Raw genomic sequence first — 18516 nt, 5'->3', positions numbered from 1 at the left:
GATACAGCCGTACCCAGTGGCGGACTGGCCAGGGTGTCAGCTTGCCCGATGGCAAGTGGGCCCCTGATGAAGTGGGCCCCCAGTATCAAGTGGGCCCTTGATGAAGTGGGCCCCCTTTGTCTCCTGGCAACCAATATTTTTAGACCCTGTCCGCCACTGGCCGTATCAAACAGAAATGTGTACAAACATGCCAGTGACTTTAACCCCTGATGCCAACATAACCATGGGTAGGCTAGTTGATTCAAGGGAGGCAAGGGATTCAGGCAGACATCATTTTCCAACACACACACACCTCCATTCTCAATGGAAACATGATACACTGGCGAGGCCACCAGCATAATCACGAAAAACCTCTCACCCTCTTCTCTCCTCTCCTCTCCCATCAGCAAGAGGTATAGCAGTTTGAAAACGCACACCCCCAGATTCAGGAAGTTTCTTCCCAGCTGTTATCAGACAACTGAAGGGTCCTCTCATCAGCCAGTGCAGTCCTGACCTCCTTTCGACCTCACCAGAGACCTTTGAACTATCTTTAATCAGACTTTAATGTTATATCTTTGCACTGTCTCCTATCTCTGTCAATAGTGTGGATGTGCAGTTTACCAGGGAGTACAAATACCTTGGAATTTACCTGGGCAGGAAACTGGACTGGTCAAGGAACGCTGAGGCCTTGTTCAAGAAGGGACAGAGCCGGCTGTACATTGTGAGAAAGCTCTGCTCCGTCAATGTCTGTAGCCAGATGCTGCAGATGTTCTACCAATTGGTGGTGGCCAGTGCCATCTTCTTCGCTGTCGTGTGCTGGGGCAGCAGGGCAAAGGCCATGGATGCCAACACAATTAACAAGCTCATCAGGAAGGCTGGCTCCGTCCTGGGGGTGGAGTTGGATTCTCCGGAGATTGTCTTGGAGGGGAGGATGCTCCTCAAACTGCGGAGCATCTTGGACAATACAGCTCACATCTTTGCACATCCCCAATCGTGGACTTTCCACTCGTCACTTTAATTTCATGTTTCATGTATCTTGTTATGTTTTATGACTGTTGACAGACCAATTTCCGTCCTGGGCTAAATAAAGTTTTATCGTATCGTAAATGTTGTACCTTTTATCCTTCATCTGTGCACTGTGGGCAGCTTGATAGTATTCATGTATAGTCTTTCCTTTGACGTGATAGCACCCAAACACCTCGGTACGCATGACAATAATAAAGTAAACAGCTATTGGCTTCGTTTGTATGAACAGGTTCAACTGAGACAAGCTTACTTCCAAGTCAGAAAGCTGTGAGAGCTTTTGAGGGACTACTGATCAAAAACCGTCATCTGAAACTGGTGACATAAGGAACTGCAGATGATTGTAAAAAGACATTGAGTGCTGGAGTAACTCAGTGGGTCAAGCAGCATCTCTGGAGAACATGGATAAGTGATGTTTCGGGTCAGGACTCTTTCTTCAAACTGATCATGGGGGTGTGGGAGAGAAAGCTGGGAGAGAAATGGAGGCTGGACAAAGCCTGGCAAGAAAGCCCACCTGTCCCCCCAGATCCTGACCAACTTCTACCGCTGCACCATCGAGAGCATCCTGACCACCTGCTTCACGGTATGGTACAGCAGCTGCACTGTTGCGGACAGGAAGGCACTACAACGGGTGGTGAAAACCGCGCAGCACATCATCGGTGCCCCGCTCCCTGCCATGGATGCCCTCCACCGAAAGCGGTGTCTGAGATGGGCTGGGAAGATCATTAAAGACCCCTCCCACCCCAACCATTTACTGTTTGCCCTCCTCCCATCAGGGAGGCGGTACAGGAGCCTCAGGTCTCGTACCAGTAGGATGAGGAACAGCTTCTACAATTATACCATCACATTGCTGAACTCGGAGTCCCGCCGATAGATTTCTCCGGTCCCTCCGTCCCCATTGTTTAATTATTCTGCATTTTTGATTATTCTGTATCTTTTTTAAATTTTTTTTAAAATTTCTATATGCACTACTACTACGGACTGACGCAAAATTGCATTTCGTTGTACCCATACTCAGTATTTGTGCAATGACATTAAAGTTGAATTGAATTGAATTTAATTGAATTGAAGTGATAGGTGGATACAGGTGAGGGGGAAGGCTTTTGATCAGCAGATGGTTAGACAAACCCAAAGATGAAATAATTAAATAGTGTGAGATGAAGATTAAAAAAAGATGGGAATTGTGAAGCAAGAGGAAGGAATAGAGGTAGAAGTGGGAAGGGGAGGTGGAAGAGGAGAAATGGGTGAGGATCCAGGTGGGGAACAGGGGAGAGAGGGTGAGTGGGGGGGTGGGGGGGGGGGGGTTGATTGTAGGTTAGTTACCTAAAATTGGATGATTCAATGTTCATACCGAAGATGGGCACAAAGTGCTGGAGTAACTCAGCGGGTCAGGCAACATCTCTGGATGGGTGACATATCGAGTCGGAACCCTTCGTCAGACCACTGCTCATACCGCTGGGTTGTAAACTAGTCAAGTGGAATATAAGGTGCTGGTCCTCCAGTCTGCGTGGGGAGTTAGAATGGTTAGCAACCGGGAGGTCCAGCAGGCTTTAGCAGATTGAGCGCAAGTGTTCAGCAAAACGGTCACCTAATCTACTCCTTGTCTAGATGATATAAAGGAATTCAGCAACTTGACTGCCGGTTTGATTATTTGTGAGAGCTTTCTGCATGCAAAATATCAGGGATATCTCTACATTAGATCAAAGGAAAACTACTGGAGAGAAACACCTTTTCATTCATACTGTCAAGCACAGTGGCGCAGTGGTAGAGGTTGCTGCCTAATGCCCCTGTCCCACTTAGGAAACCTGAACGGAAACCTCTGGAGACTTTGCGCCCCACCCATGGTTTCCGTGCGGTTCCCGGAGGTTGCAGGTGGTTGCTGGAGGTTGCAGGTAGTGGAAGCAGGTAGGGAGACTGACAAAAACCTCCGGGAACCGCACGGAAACCTTGGGTGGGGCACAAAGTCTCCAGAGGTTTCCGTTCAGGTTTCCTAAGTGGGACAGGGGCATTACATCACCACGGACCTGGGTACAATCCAGACTACGGATGCTGCCTGTATGGAGTTTATCTGTCCTCCCTGTGACAATGTGGGATTTCTCCGAGAGCTCCGGGTCTCTCACACTCCCGAAGAATTGCAGGTTTGTACGTTAATTGGCTTCTGTAAATTGTGCAGGATGAGAAAGTGGGATGAAATAGAACTATTGTAAATGGGCAGACTCAGTGAACTGGTTTCACCCTGTTCTCCGGGTGCTCCGGTTTCCTCTCACATCCAAAAGACGTGCAAGTTTGTAGGTTGATTGGATTCTGCAAATTGCCGCTAGTGTGTAGGATGGGAAAATGGAATAAAATAGAACTAGTGTGAATGGGTGATCGTTGATTGGCGCGGACTCGGTGGGCTGGTTTCACAATGCACATCTAAAACTAAAAACTAATTTAAAAAACTGCTCACAAGGTATCATCAGATTGCTCATCCTTAAAAAGTACAGAATAATATCATTCCAAGCATTTGAGAAAACTGTAAACAGAAATTCATTCTGCATATAACAGGTTTATTCCAATTTTTTAACAGAAATAAATGACACTTTCAAAAATGCAAAGCATAGCAATTAATAACATTGAAATGCTTTCTTCAGAGTAAAGGAACATATGTAATCAGGTTCCCAATGTAAAGAAGCATGAGGTAACAATTATCAACTTACATAACTTAGGTGTCAACAAATATCGGAACAAATTGGTTAATTGTAGAAATTATTATCTGCAGAAGTTACGGACAGCACAGTGGCGGAACAGTGGCGCAGCGGTAGAGTTATTGCCTTACAGCACCAGAGACCCAGGATCAAAATTGCCTACGGGTGCTGACTATGGAATTTGTATATTCTCCCTGTTGCTGCGTGGGTTTTCACCTGCTTGGGTAATCTCCAAAGATGTACAGGTTTGTAGATTAATTGAGTTTGTAAATTGTAAAATTGTCCCTAATGTGGAGGATAGTGCTAATACACAGGATGATCGCTTGTCAGCATAGACTCAATGGGCCGAAGTGCCTGTTTCCACGCTGTATCTCCAAGGTCTAAATCTAAAGACAGCAGATAACCTGAAGGCAAGCATACTCTCCCTGGTCTTAATTATGCATTGTGTATTAAGAACATACAAGAGACTTTAGCCCCAGATTTAATCCACTCTTGGAAACATGAGCAGCTAAAATAAGACCAAATCTCTTGTCAGACTTGATCCTACAGCCATCGCACTCCCTCCTGGCCTACAGAGGAAGGGAAATTTGCAAAGGGAAGCAAGCCCCTTCGTTCAATAACCACATAGAGTTGAATGGCATCACTAGGATGTGAGGTCGAATTAGTTGGAGCCTTTGTGGAAGTTCCCTTGTCAAACCATTCTTACTCCTGCCCACCAGTCAGTGTGGATCTGGCCAATCTAGTGCAGGACACTGGCAATGCATATGCAAAAGGGGCATAACCATTAAGTTCCAGATCCTCATCACACCTGGATATATGCACACCATATCTATCACCCCAACCCTCATTCTTTGTAAATCCCAAATTTCCATGCAATCATTTGGATTATCATTAAATCCAATAAATGTTTGGGCTACAGGTAATTTCTTTCTGGGTTTTCATAAAAAAGAGATTATTTCCAAATCACTTTCTTGTATGATATCTCAAATCAGGTCCTCATTCACTTATCAAACCTTTGCAGACAGTCTTACATTTGTTCCTGGTTTGGCAAAGATTAAATTTAAAATTCTCTTCCTTGTTTTCAAATAGAGTCATGCAGTTTGGAACCTCCTAAACAAGTTGGCATTTAAATGATTCTGTGCTACATTCCAAAGATGTGCAGGTTCACATGTTAAATGCACTCTGTAAATTGCCCCTTGTCCGAAGGGAGTGGATGCAAAAGTGGGATAGCATAGGTGCGGTTGATTGATGGTCGGCATGGACTCCATGGGTCGTTACCACGATGTATCTCTAAAAAAACTCAGTACAGGGTATTGTCGCTTTAACTGTTTGTTTGACAGTTTCATCAATTCCTCCCACACCTCCAGATTCTACACACTCGGGACAATTTACAGCAGTCAGCACACCTTTGGGAAAAACCTGTGTCTAACATGTTGTAAGGCAGTGGCTCCACTAGCTGCGCTACTGTGCACCAAAATTACCCCTTTATCCAGAGTAGGGGAAACAAGAACCAGAGGACATAGGTTTAAGGTGAGGGGGGAAAAATTTAATAGTTACCCAAGAGCAACTTTTTTTACACAGAGGGTGGTAGGTAAATAGAACGAGCTGGCGGAGGAGGTAGTTGAGGCAGATATCATCACAATGTTTAAAAAATACTTGGACAGGTACATGGATAGGATAGGTTTAGAGGATAGGACAGGTACATGGATAGGATAGGATTGCCATATGGGCCAAATGCAGGCAGGTGGGACTAGTGTAGGTCAGTGTGAGCAAATTTGGCCGAAAAGCTTGTTTCCACATTATGACTTTATGACTAAAATAATAATATATCTGGATGATAATTTAGAAAGTTATTTGGTATTTTCCAGAAAATTGACATTTTTGCTACGTCCATCAAACAAAGGCTCTTTCCAGTTGACTTTACAAACTAATTTATTTGTATTCACTGCTTAAATGACGTGATTTGCACCAAAGGGCAAATTTGGCATTTCTCCATACATTGGTATTGGTATCACAAAAAACTCTCGTACCTCCTAACCAACGGCATAAGTTTAGTTTAGAGATACAGCGTGGAAACAGGCCCTTTGGCCCATCAAGGCCAAACCGACCAACGATCACCCTTACACTAGTTCTACGTTATTCCAGTTTCCCATCCTGCACACTAGGTGTAATTTGGAGAAGCCAATTAACCTACAAACCTGCAAATCTTTGGAGTGTGAAAGGAAACCAGAGAACCCAGTGAAAACCCATGCGGTCACAGGGAACTGTACAAACTACGTACAGACAGCACCCGTAGTTCATGATCGAACCCGGGTTTCTGGTGCTTTAAGGCAGCAACACTATCGCTGTACCACTGTGCCAAAATTATTCTGTGGTACAAAACTCAGTATCTTCACGTTCATTGTTTATTCTCTTCAAGCTGATTGATTAGTCCTCGAAATGATCTTTGGCCCTTGATGCCACCATTAATTACTTTCCAATCAGTTACTTGAAGCTTTCTTTACTGTTCCAACCCTTCTGTCCAATTTCTATTTCCCTTGATGTTCTTAGTCTTCAAAAAAATCTATCAATCTTGGCCAGAGATCCAGAGATTGGCAGGCTTTTGCATAAAGAAGGCATCATAATCTATAGATATCTGCTCAATTTAGTTCTAAATTTACAGACTCTGTCCTAATATTACAGTCTCATGTTTTAGTCTCCTTGACTTAAGATAAACGTTTCTCATCATTTACAGTATTCTGTCAAACCCACACCGAATCTAATAGTCATACGGAGTGGAAACAGCCACGTTGACAAAATCTTCCCACGCCGACCAACATGCCCCATCTACACTAGTCTCACCTACCTGCTTTTGGCCCATATCCCTCTAAGCCTACCCTACCCATGTACCTGTCTAATTGTTTCTTAAATGTTGCGATTGTACCTGCTTCAATCAACTACATCAACTACTTCCTCCGGCAGCTTATCCCATGCACCCACCACCCTTTATGTGAAAAAGTTAACCCTTCATGTTCTCATTAAATCTTTCCTCCCCTCACCTTTAACTTATGTCTCTGGTTATCAATGCACCTACTCAGGGCAAGAGATTCTGAGCGTTGTCCCAATCTATACCTCTCATGATTTTATGCACCTCTATAAAATCACCCCTCATCTTCCAGTGCTCCAAGGAATAGAGCCCTAACTGATCAATCTCTCCCTATAGTCAGTTCTTTGTGACAAATCCTTGAGTCCTGGTTAATCTTCTGTAAACCCTTTCAAGCTTGACAATACATTATAATGAGATCTCCTTTGATTCTGCTTCATTGATCATAAGGCAACCTTAATGTTTCAATGCAACTCCTAAAGAGTTAGAGAAAATGAACTCGCTAGAATTTAGGAGATTGAGGGGGGATCTTATAGAAACTTACAAAATTCTTAAACGGTTGGACAGGCTAGATGCAGGAAGATTGTTCCCGATGTTGGGAAAGTCCAGGACAAGGGGTCACAGCTTAAGGATAGAGGGGAAATCCTTTAGGACCAAGATGAGAAAAACATTTTTCACACAGAGAGTGGTGAATCTCTGGAACTCTCTGCCACAGAAGGTAGTTGAGGCCAGTTCATTGGCTATATTTAAGAGGGAGTTAGATGTGGCCCTTGTGGCTAAATGGATCAGGGGGTATGGAGAGAAGGCAGGTACGGGATACTGAGTTGGATGATCAGCCATGATCATATTGAATGGCGGTGCAGGCTCGAAGGGCCGAATGGCCTACTCCTGCACCTATTTTCTATGTTTCTATGTTTCTATGAACAATGTAAATGGGTAGGAAGCGTAAGTGATTGAAATACTATAGCACTGGGAGGCACCTCATGGCTACAACAAAGCAGCAATGTCTCTGCTGATCACTTTCCATTTCACCAATGGAACCTAATATGGTTTTAGCTCCCACAACAGCTTCACTGGATTTCCAACATCTAGAATGCGAACAGGCTCTTTGGCCTACAATGTCTGTGCCAAATATGATATATTTATGATACTAAACACAACTGCATGCACATAATCCATATCCCTCAATTCCCTGCTAATTCATATACTGATCCAAAAGTCTCTTAAATGCCATTCCCATATCTGCTTCCACCACCACGTTACAGTAGCACGTTACAGGCACTCACCACTCTCTGTGGGAAAAAAATTGCCCTGCACATCTCCTGTAACCTTTACTCCTCTCATCCTAAAGCTATGCCTCCTGGTACTTGAGAGTACAGGCAACTGTGAGGTACTAATCATTTATTACTGCCAATCACTCACTAGATTGAGGGGAATGCAATAGAATATGTTTTAATAGGAAACTGCATCCAGGTTTAGTAAAATACAATAACTCACATTAATAACACAATACAAAAAGGTTAGCAGAAAATTTGGCAATTCTTAGTTCTGTCATGGAAATTAAAACACAGTTATATACTCCACCTAGGAAGGTGAGCTATGATGCATAATATTAATATTTCTAGTCATATATTTTTACAATAAAACATTTTCTGGTTTACTAAATATCGCACATTAATCCAAGAAGTAACATGAAAGGGAACAAGTACTATGATCCTTTCTTTAATGAATGTAGGAAACGGCTTAATACCCTGTACTACCAATGTACACAATAACCCTACTGTTGGCTCAATATCAAGATGTTTCAATACGTATTTGCTTTTCAGATGACATTCTGGAGGAAACACAGAACCATAAACGTCATGGGCTGCTTATGTAAACTTTGCCCCTGAAAGCACGAACAAACACCAAAGTATATCAAAACCAGAGAATGCTGGAGGCACTCAGCAGGCTAGACAACACCAGTGGGGGAGGGAAACAGAAATGGCCTTTCAGATCAAGGACCGTCCATAAGAACTACTAAGGTGAAATGGCACGGGTGTTTTATGTTTCCAGGGGCGTGGGTATGATTGGGTGCGGAGTAGCATTGCAGCAGACGAAGTGCCTGTGAAGAGGTGCAGATTAAAAGTTGTCAAGGTAACAATAACTTACAAAATGACAATGGGTAATGTAAAAGAAAAAGAGAAACAAATTCTATAATCATGTCTTTGGAGGAAAGAGATTAAAAAGGAGTGGTTATTCAAAACTCATAGTGCAATATTAAATCCAAATGACGACCACATGTCCACAGGGATAGCTTTCATTGGAGATAAGAATTGGACTTTAGTTTAGTTTACTTTATTTTACAGATATAGCGTAGAGACAGGCCCTTCGTCCCACCTCGTTGGCCAGTGATCACTCGGTCCACTACCACTAATCTACACACCAAGGACAATTTACTATTTACACAGGCCAATTAACCTACAAACGTGTACGCCTTTGGAGAATGGGAGGAAAATGGAGCACCCAGAGAAAACCCACGTGGTCACGGGGGAACGTACAAACTCCATTCAGACAGCACCCTTAGTCAGGATCGAACCGGGTGTCCCTGCCGCTGTAAGGCAGCAACTCTACCACTACGCCCACTGTGCCAGCTGATTGAGAAGGGAGATTTCAAGAGACAGGATGGCTGGAAGCTCGGGGCTGTCCTTGTGGACAAATGCTTTCAAGAGAGTTAGATTCAGCTCTTAGGGCTAACGGATATGCGTAAAAAGCAGAAACGGGGTACTGATTTTGGATGATCGGCCATGATCATATTGAATGGCGGTGCAGGCTCGAAGAGCCGAATGGCCTACTCCTGCACCTATTTTCTATGTTTCTATGAAAGGAGGTGCCTTGCAAAGTGGTACGCTATTCTGTGAATGGTTTCTTCAGTGTGGAGGAGACCACACTGTGAGCATTGGGTGTAACACACAAACCTGGAAGAAGAGCATGTGTGGAATGCCTCCTGCATTTTCTGATTTTGTTTCAGATTTCCCGCAGCTGGAATTGTATTGCTACAATCAAAATATATCAAATGTTTTCATGCATTGTAGGCCATAGAGTGAAATTCATGGGCTTCAAAATGACAGATACATTTTATTTTAGTTCAAGAATTTCTGAACAACATTTTCACAAACCAGTCATCTCTATATATTAATATACTCTTTATGAAATAATAACTACCAACTCATTTTATCTACAGATGGTGAACATTATTGTCCAACATCCAATCTACGTGTAAAAACAAGGAACTGCAGATGCTGGTTAATACACAAAAGGATACAAAGTGCTGGAGTAATTCATCAGATCAGGCTGCATCCCTGGAGAACATGGATGGGTGACGGTTTGGGTCAGGGGAAACCAATGTTCCGGGTGTGAAAAGGGGTCCCAACCTGAAGTGTCATCGATCCATATTTTCCAGAGATGCTGCCTGGCCCACTGAGTTACTCCAGCATGTTGGGTCTTTTTTATCAAACCTACATGGATCCCTTGGGAAAGAAATGATACATGATAGAATGTCCATGTCCACGTATGTTAAGAAAAAAAATCTGAAATATAGAATCCATAAACTTGGCCAGGAAGAGAAAAAGCAGAAAGCAGAGGGAATCAAGTTGCAGAGTTCTTGACATATTACTAAATTAGTTTCAGTCAATCACAGATGAAGGTTCTGGCCGAACACAGCATTGTGGAGACCTCATGTTCTGTAGAACTGTCATGAATATATTTTGCTGCCTCCGTTTGTTAGGGTTATTGCTCCCAGGGGTCGCGTTTATAGACGCTGATCTTTTGCTCTGGTTGTTTCCCAAGATTTGCTTCTCGTACTCAACGATCTGTCTCTGTAGATGGCACTGGATGGCAAATCCCAATGATTCAGGGTCAAGGGAAGCTCCGTACACCTCCCAGGTCATTCCCTGCTCATCCCAGACCACGTCACGGACATTCTTCTCTTTACCTGCGTCACTGGCCACCTGCTCTTGTTTAACTTGCACATCGATCGTCTTTTTTGCTTTCCCACTCTTACAGCGGTCAGATTGCTTACTGGCACGGTGAGTATTCTTTGATGGCACAGATTGCTTCTTTGTAACATCGCCTGCTTTCGATCGGGCTAGTCCCTTACAGTTGTCGGACGAAGATATTGGCTGGCCAGATTCTTTGCCGTTTTTCAAATCAGTCTTCAATTGGTTCGATTCTTTCTTGGCATCACAAGCAGTTTGTGACTGGTCCAATCTCTGGTTGATAACGTGTGTATCTTTCGATAGGTGGGATGCTCTCCTTGTGTTCTGGGCAGTGTCTGGATCATTAGTTTCCTCTGAGATATTGTACGGACTCCGCGATTGACCAGATTCTGCACCAGCATCACGTGTAGCTTGTGGATGGACGGTTATTTTGTTGATACCATCTTTAGAATGCTTGCTTTCCTCTTTGAGGTCATGGTGTTTTAACTGAACATGCTCTCTTAGTACATCTTGCGATTGAACAGAACTAGTCATCCTGTCACCAGCCATTTTCAATGATCTACAATCCTTATCAGCTATATTAATAATTGGTGATGTATCACATACCTTCTGAATGTCTTCAGTAAAGTTTGAGGATTTGGTTGGCTTACTAAAGTCTGAGCCTATTTTCAATTCATCAGACTCATTATGGATGTCCCTTGGTTGACTAGATGGCCTGCTTAATGCTTTTTTTGATTGCTCAAATTCTTTAATGCTTCCGTGTGGTAGAACTTCTGCATTGACATCAGCAGCAACGCTTAATTGGCTTGTATTGTGGAGAATGGTTTCCAATTCATCGTATTTGTTATTGGAGCAAGCAGCATCACTGTGGTGCACAGATGCCTCGGCTACACAATATGGCGTGGTGAGGTGGGAAGGCTTTTGTCTCAACCTATTATTTATATATGATTGTTCGGAATTCCCACCATCATCACAAGCATTCTTTGACCGCTTAGGTCCTTGGTGCAGCATTGAAGCGGTATTTGAACAGTCAGCTTCTGCTTTGAGCTGCAAGGGTCCAGTTCCAATGGGTTTTGATTGATTAATGATAGCCTGAGATTGCTCCTGTCCAGATTCTGGAACTTCAGTAACTGGCCGCCCAATACTCTTGTTACTGGTCATTGTTACCTGATGATAATCTGGTCCTTTCAGGGATTCCTGCTTATTTTGCTTGTTACCTCCATGTGATTCCACTCCCGGTGTCTCCTCACCAAGTTCACAAGTGATACTCAACTGGTCTGAGCCCTCTGTGAATGTGCAAGTGATCTTCAGTTGTTCCGAGTCCTGTTGAGCATCACTGATGCACACCATGTGATCACTGGCTGCGTAGAGTTTGGAGGAACTGCTCTCTGTAGAGTCTATCACAGCTCCCTGGCAATGACTCAGTAAACTCCCTGCCAACCCGGGCACTGGGCTCTTGGGACTGGTTGCAGTTGACTTACACTGAAAGCTCTGCAGAACTGCCTGGACCTCAGCATCCCGGCAGGACTTACCCCAGTTGGAAGCTGGAGACTGGGTCGTCATTGTCTCTGCATCCTTAAATCTGGACTCATTTTGTTGGCATTTTCCCTTTTGGTTTGGCTCGGTACCCAATGGTTGCACGGGTGGCTGCTGTTCTGCGCTGCTGTTGTGGGTGGATGGTTCATTTCCCTTTGATGCAATCTGCAGTCCATGAACTTCTTCAGGTGAATCTGGGCTTGTTTTGGTAATGGCATCTCCCTTCTTTCCAGACCCCAGTTGCTGCTCACAGTTTTCAGCTTTAGATTCAGCCTCGGTGATTTTTCCACTTCCGTTGGCAGGTAAAGCATACTTTACTGCTGGGTCATTCTTACTGCCAATGTCCTCTCCCTCTCCTCTTTCAATTACGCCCTGTTCAGGTTTTTGGATCTGGGAAGCCTTCTGGCGGTGCAAGTCCAGTCCTATCTCTTGATCCGGTTCTGAACCCTTCTCATTTCCTGCTAGATATTGACTGTGGGTCTCCACATTTTTTGCTCCAAAAGGTACTGCATCCAAAGCCATTGTCCGATGACCATCAGTCCCAGAAGATCCAGATTCCCCATCCATGGTCCATTCACCCTCGGCTCTAGACACTCGTATGTCCAAAGTCTTTGCTTTCTGACCATGAGGTATGGTAGGTCCTCTATTTCCACCACTGGCCAAATTATTATCAGTCCCAGGAGGCCCTGTGTCCATACCTTTCGTTTGTTGATCAACCGGCCCAGGAGACCCCGTGTTCACACCCTTGGCCTGTTGACCATCAGACCCAGGAGATTCTGTATCCTTGCCTTTTGTCCATTGACCATCAGTCCCAGGAGGTTCTTTATCCACTTTCTTGGCCTGTTGACCATCTATTCCAGACGGTGAGGCATCTGTACCCTTGCTGCAATGATTATCAGCCCCAGAAGATTTTGTGTCAATACCCTTGGGCTGTTGGCCATCAGCCCCAGGAGGTTTTGTATCTCCACCCTTGGTCCGATGACTATCATTCCTATTAGGTCCTGTGCCCACACCCATGGTCTGTTGATCATTAGTTCCAGGTGGCCCAGTATCCACGGCCTTGGTCAACTGACCATCAAAACCAAGAGATCTTGCATCTACACCTTTGGTCCACTGACCACCATTCCCAGGTGGTCCCGAGTCCAAACCCTTGGACTGTTGACCATCAGTCACAGGGGACCCTGTGTCCACATCCTTCGTCAACTGACCATCAGTCTCAACAGGTTTTGTGTCCATATCCTTGGTCCAGTGACCTTCCTTCCCAGGAGGTCCTGTGTCCATACACTTGGTCCGTTGACCATCAGTCCCAGCAGGTTCTGTGTCCATACACTTGGTCCGTTGACCATCAGTCCCAGCAGGTTCTGTGTCCATACACTTGGTCCGTTGACCATCAGTCCCAGCAGGTTCTGTGTCCATACACTTGGTCCGTTGACCATCAGTCCCAGCAGGTTCTGTGTCCATACACTTGGTCCGTTGACCATCAGTCCCAGCAGGTTCTGTGTCCATACACTTGGTCCGTTGACCATCAGTCCCAGCAGGTTCTGTGTCCATACACTTGGTCCGTTGACCATCAAACCCAGGAGGAGGTTTTGTGTCTTCACCTGTAGTCTGATGACCAACAGTCCCAAGTGGTCCTATGTCAACATCCTTGGTCCATTGACCATCAGTCCCAGGAGGTCCAGTGTCCACACACTTGGTGTGTTGACCATTTGATGCCTTAGGTTCTTTGTCCACATCGCTGGTCAATTGACTAAGTTGACCTGCGGCCACACACTTGATCTGCTGGCCGTCTGTCCCACTTTCCACCTGTATTCTCGGGGCTATTGTTAACTGGCCTGTGCCGTCCCGGCTGTCGGCCGTGGCAATCGCTGCACTGATCTGTTCCCCTTCCACTCCTCTGCACTCATCGTCCTCAGCTTGGCCGGGCGCGCTGGGAGTGAGAGTGGAACTGGTGACGGCCACGTTTGTCTCAGGGCACGAACCCAGCGCCTTCTGATGGTCTGGAGATACTGGTTTCTGTTGACTGTTGGTCCAGGAACTTCCTCCAGGGTCTTCACCGCCCACCACCAGTCCTTGCACTGTCTGTGCATCCACATCTCCTGCTATTGTCCCCATCAGTCCTACAGCCTTGTCTCAGGAGGGTGAACTAATGCAGCCTTCTGTTTAGATTCCCTGTGCAAGATTCATTTGGAGCCCATGTACTTCTTAAGAGTTCATCATTCCCTGTGTCACGGGAGAGAAATGCATACATGAATTATACCTTACACCAGAGGAAGATCATTCAAAACCACCTCCTGCCCAAAACTTTTCTTTTGTTTCTTCCCCTTTCCAAAAAGAAATTGTGGATAAGAAAGGTTCACTGGGATATGGGCCAAATGCTGAAAAAATGGATAGGAAGGAGCAGCAGATGCTGGTTTACACCAAAGATAGACACAAAATGCTGGAGTAACTCAGCAGGTCAGGCAGCATCTCTGGAGAGAAGGAATAGGGTAGAAACGCTTCTCCAGACTGAGAGTTAGGGGAGAGGGAAACTAGAGCTATGAAAAGGGTTCGAACAAATCAGAGCTGGCACCGATGACCAAGGAAAAGGGGAGCCCACAGTGGTCTGTTGTTGGTTGTGGAAGAGGTGATAACAAAGGGCGGATGCGAACCATGGAACTGGCCGGACGACTAGGGTGGGGGAAGGGCAGAGAGAGAGGGAAAGCAAGAGTCACTTGAAATTAGAGACATCAATATTATTACCACTGGGTTTGAAGCTGCCGAAGTACATTTGAGGTAAAATGGGACTCTTAGATGGGGCATCTTGTAGAGGTGTATAAAATCACGAGAAGAATAGATAGGTCAATGTAAAGATTATATTACCTGGAGTAGGGAAATCAAGAGCCAAAGGGGAAAGATATAAGAGGAATGTGAAGGGCAACATTTTCACAGAGGGTGGTGGGTATCTTGTACAAGCCACCAGAGAAGGTAGTTGAGGCAGGGACGATAACAACATTTAGAAACATTGGACAGGTATGTACATGGATAGGAAAGGTTTAGAGGAATATGGGCCAAATCAGGACAGATGGGACTCGCATAGATGGGCCTTTTGGTCGGCATGAGTAAGTTGAGCCACTAGTTTCTGTGCCTGTACTATGACTCTATGACCTTTGGTTGGTATGGACAAGATGGACCGGAGGGCCTGTTTCCGTGCTACACGACTATGAGTCCAACACATTTCCCCTATCCCCACCCCATACCAATCTAAACAAATCAACTTTACTGAAGCACTATTTTTGGCAAAAATATTTGACACATAGATTCATGATATTGATTATATATTCAAGCTGTGTAAGGTGCCAAAGTAATAGTTGAAGTGGATCATTTTAACAATCATGGTTGTCAATATTAGTTGCCAAGTATAATATTAATGATTGAAATAAGTGGCAACATCAATTCATAAGATTTTAAAATGTCAGATATCATTCAGTTTTTCGAATCTACATCATCATTGACTATTTCAAGAATACAAGCATGAAAACCACATTTTGTCTGAAGTGCTGTCAATTGGACAAAATACTAAGTGTAATTAAAGAGCAAAAAAACTGCTGATGCTTTATATCCGTAACAAAAACAGATAATGTTCGGAATGCTCGGCATTTCTGGCACCATTGACGGAGTGGAAAAAGAATCAATGTTTCAGGTTGACGACCTTCAATCAGCAAAATTGGATTTGTTTTCAAATTATCCTACCCTCCATCATTACTATAAAAAAAACAGCCAATGCCAGTGAGCTAATCCAAAACAGGCTGATGTGAGCACCATGAATCAATGTGCACTGAATGTTAATCAACCTTTGTACAAACTCTTGCGCACACAGTCACTCCAGAACACACACATTGATGTATACATGGGCAGGCAAGCAAACACATTCAGAGGCACAAACCGGTAAAGACACCCACTCAGATACAGACCCACATGCCCACACACTCACATTCACACAGGTACTCATACACATGTACACAAGTAGATATGTACACAGACTCCCATCCAACCACAGACATATCCCCAAGCGGACAAACCCCCCTGACACACGCGCATCCAAACACACACACGTCACGCACACATCTACACAGAGGGACACAAAAAGTGATCAAAAAATACAAAGACACATACATGTTAGGACACTGCACACAATTAGATACACGGTCTCTCACACACAATTAGAGACACACGTAAAGGCAGAGTGAGACACATACAGATTTACACTAATACACACTTATAAATATACACACACTCACAGTTAGATATGCACGCACACAGACACACAGCAGACATACACACAGCTAGATGTAGGCAGAAACACAGTCAGACATACACACACACATAGAGTTAGACACATGCACACACACTTAGTTAAAGATAAACACAGACAGAGAAACAGACACACAGAGTCAAACATACACACACCGAGTTGGAGACACATCATTAGAGACACACACGATTAGACATACGCACACATCGAGTGAGGCAAATACACACAGGTACCCACAGAGAGTTTGACACACAGACGCACACACGATTCCCATATTATGCCTCTTTTCATAGTGTTCACTGTTCATTGTTTCCTTTTCACAGCGGACGCTGCCGCACAATCAATACTGATCCTTCGGCGAAGTGGAAGCCAGCGCCGGACAGCAGTCTGCTAGACTCATTCCCCAGCCTGTTTGTGACAGAGTATTTTCAGTCGGCGCCCGGAGTGTTGGAGAGCTCCCCGCTCCCCGCGCTGACACCACCATGGCGTGACCAGGGGAGCAGCATTCCGGCTTCCCCTGCCTGCACTACCACCCCCACCCCCACACACACACTCACCCGTGCCCGGGATAACATCCGATGGTGCCTCTTTGCCGGAGACTACCGCGGGTTGTCAGACCCTTGCATTGAGGGGAGGGGAAGAGGGTAGAGCATTCGCAATTGAGGGCAAGTGTGGTGCACCGGGCTAGTGAGGAGAGTTAGCCACAACCCACCCACTCCAGTACATTCAGACCCCTGCAAAATGCCCCATGTAAACGCGCACTGACTGGGGGATATGCCACTGCGGAGAAGTGCGGCGAGGAAATGTAAGGTCATCGAGACACACTCACCGACTTCCCAATCTCTTTCCCCCTCTTTCTCACTCTCTCTCTGTCTCCAGCCGCCTTTCCCGCTGTCTTTATCCCGCACAGCTCCGATCCCCAGGTCTATCCCCGCCGCCGCCGCCTCCAATGAGATCCTGCAGCGACCTGTCTGTCGGTCGCCCCAGCGCAGAGCGGCGGGAGAGCAGCCTGCAAATCCAATGGCGGATGTAATACTGCTCAACACAAGGGCAGAAAGGCTCGGCTCTTTGCAACGAGCTTCGCTTACGGCTCGATCTCCGGTGCAATACAAGAGAGAGAGAAAGAAAGAGAGTAGAGGGGAAAAAGACAAGACGCGCCTCCGATGGAGGGGTCGGGGCGAAGACGTCAAGTAAAACGCACCAACCCCGGGCTCCACTCACACCGGCTTCGCATCCACCTCTGCAGCGAACTTCTGGGCTGCTGCTCCCTGATCTACCGCATTAGAAGGATGAGGGGGTAACGTCGTTGAAACTTACCGAATAGTAAAAGGCTTGGATGGAGTGGAAGTGGAGAGATTGGACCAGAGGGCACTGCCTCAGAATAAAAGTACACACCTTTACAAAGATACAAAGATGAGGAGGAATTTATTTGGTCAGAGGGTGGTGAATCTGTGGAAGTCATTTAGCACAGACGATTGGAGGCCAAGTCAATGGCTATTTTTAAGGTGAAGATTGACAGATTCTTGATTAGTAAGAGTGTCAGGGGTTACAGGGAGAAGGCAGGAGAATGGGATTGAGAGGGAAAGATAGATGATTGAAAGGCGAAGTAGACTTGATGGGCCGAATGGCCCAATTCTACTTATGTTCTCAGCCCAGTGAGTGAATGGAGCTCTTTGGTGCAAGTGCTCTAGACTTGCACCTTGACTCCAGAAGATATGTTGAGATCAACCCTCATCCCAAAGAGAAAATATTGGTGTTACTCCCACTGAGTTACTCCAGCACTTTGTGCCTATCTTAAATATTGGGGATATTGGAGATCTGAAATAAGGGGTGAAAACATCCGAGCCTCTCGATACCCTTGAAGAGATTTAACACTGGATTTCAGTTTTGAGAATAAACCATGGGGTGAAAAGCCTCCAATTTCAATAGTTTTCTCTCTTCTTCTTGCATTCTCTGTCATTAGTTCCCCTGGGGGTGCTATCAGTACAGAATCAGGCACTTCGGCCCATCATATCCATGCCAACCATCAATGTACCATCAAAGGAATGGAGGGCTGTAGGCCATAAACATAGAACAGAACTGCACAGGAACAAGCACTTCAGCCCACAATGTTTGTGCCAAACATAATGCCAAGATAAACTAATCGTATCTGCCTGC

The 18516-nt window shown here is 45.2% G+C and overlaps 1 protein-coding gene across 1 annotated transcript; it reads right to left on the bottom strand.

The window, feature by feature from the left end:
• Positions 1–7988: 7988 nt before the first annotated feature.
• gprin3 (GPRIN family member 3) lies at positions 7989–17589 on the bottom strand. The gene is made up of 2 exons (XM_033022317.1): positions 17189–17589; positions 7989–14288 (listed from the first exon to the last, which is right to left on the bottom strand). The coding sequence occupies exon 2, from the start codon at positions 14178–14180 to the stop codon at positions 10218–10220; it is 3963 nt and encodes a 1320-aa protein (XP_032878208.1). The 5' UTR covers positions 14181–14288; positions 17189–17589; the 3' UTR covers positions 7989–10217.
• Positions 17590–18516: the final 927 nt, after the last annotated feature.

Source organism: Amblyraja radiata, chromosome 1 (genome assembly GCF_010909765.2).
Source record: "Amblyraja radiata isolate CabotCenter1 chromosome 1, sAmbRad1.1.pri, whole genome shotgun sequence".
NCBI lineage: Eukaryota > Metazoa > Chordata > Chondrichthyes > Rajiformes > Rajidae > Amblyraja > Amblyraja radiata.
This window is presented reverse-complemented; position numbering and strand designations above follow the sequence as displayed.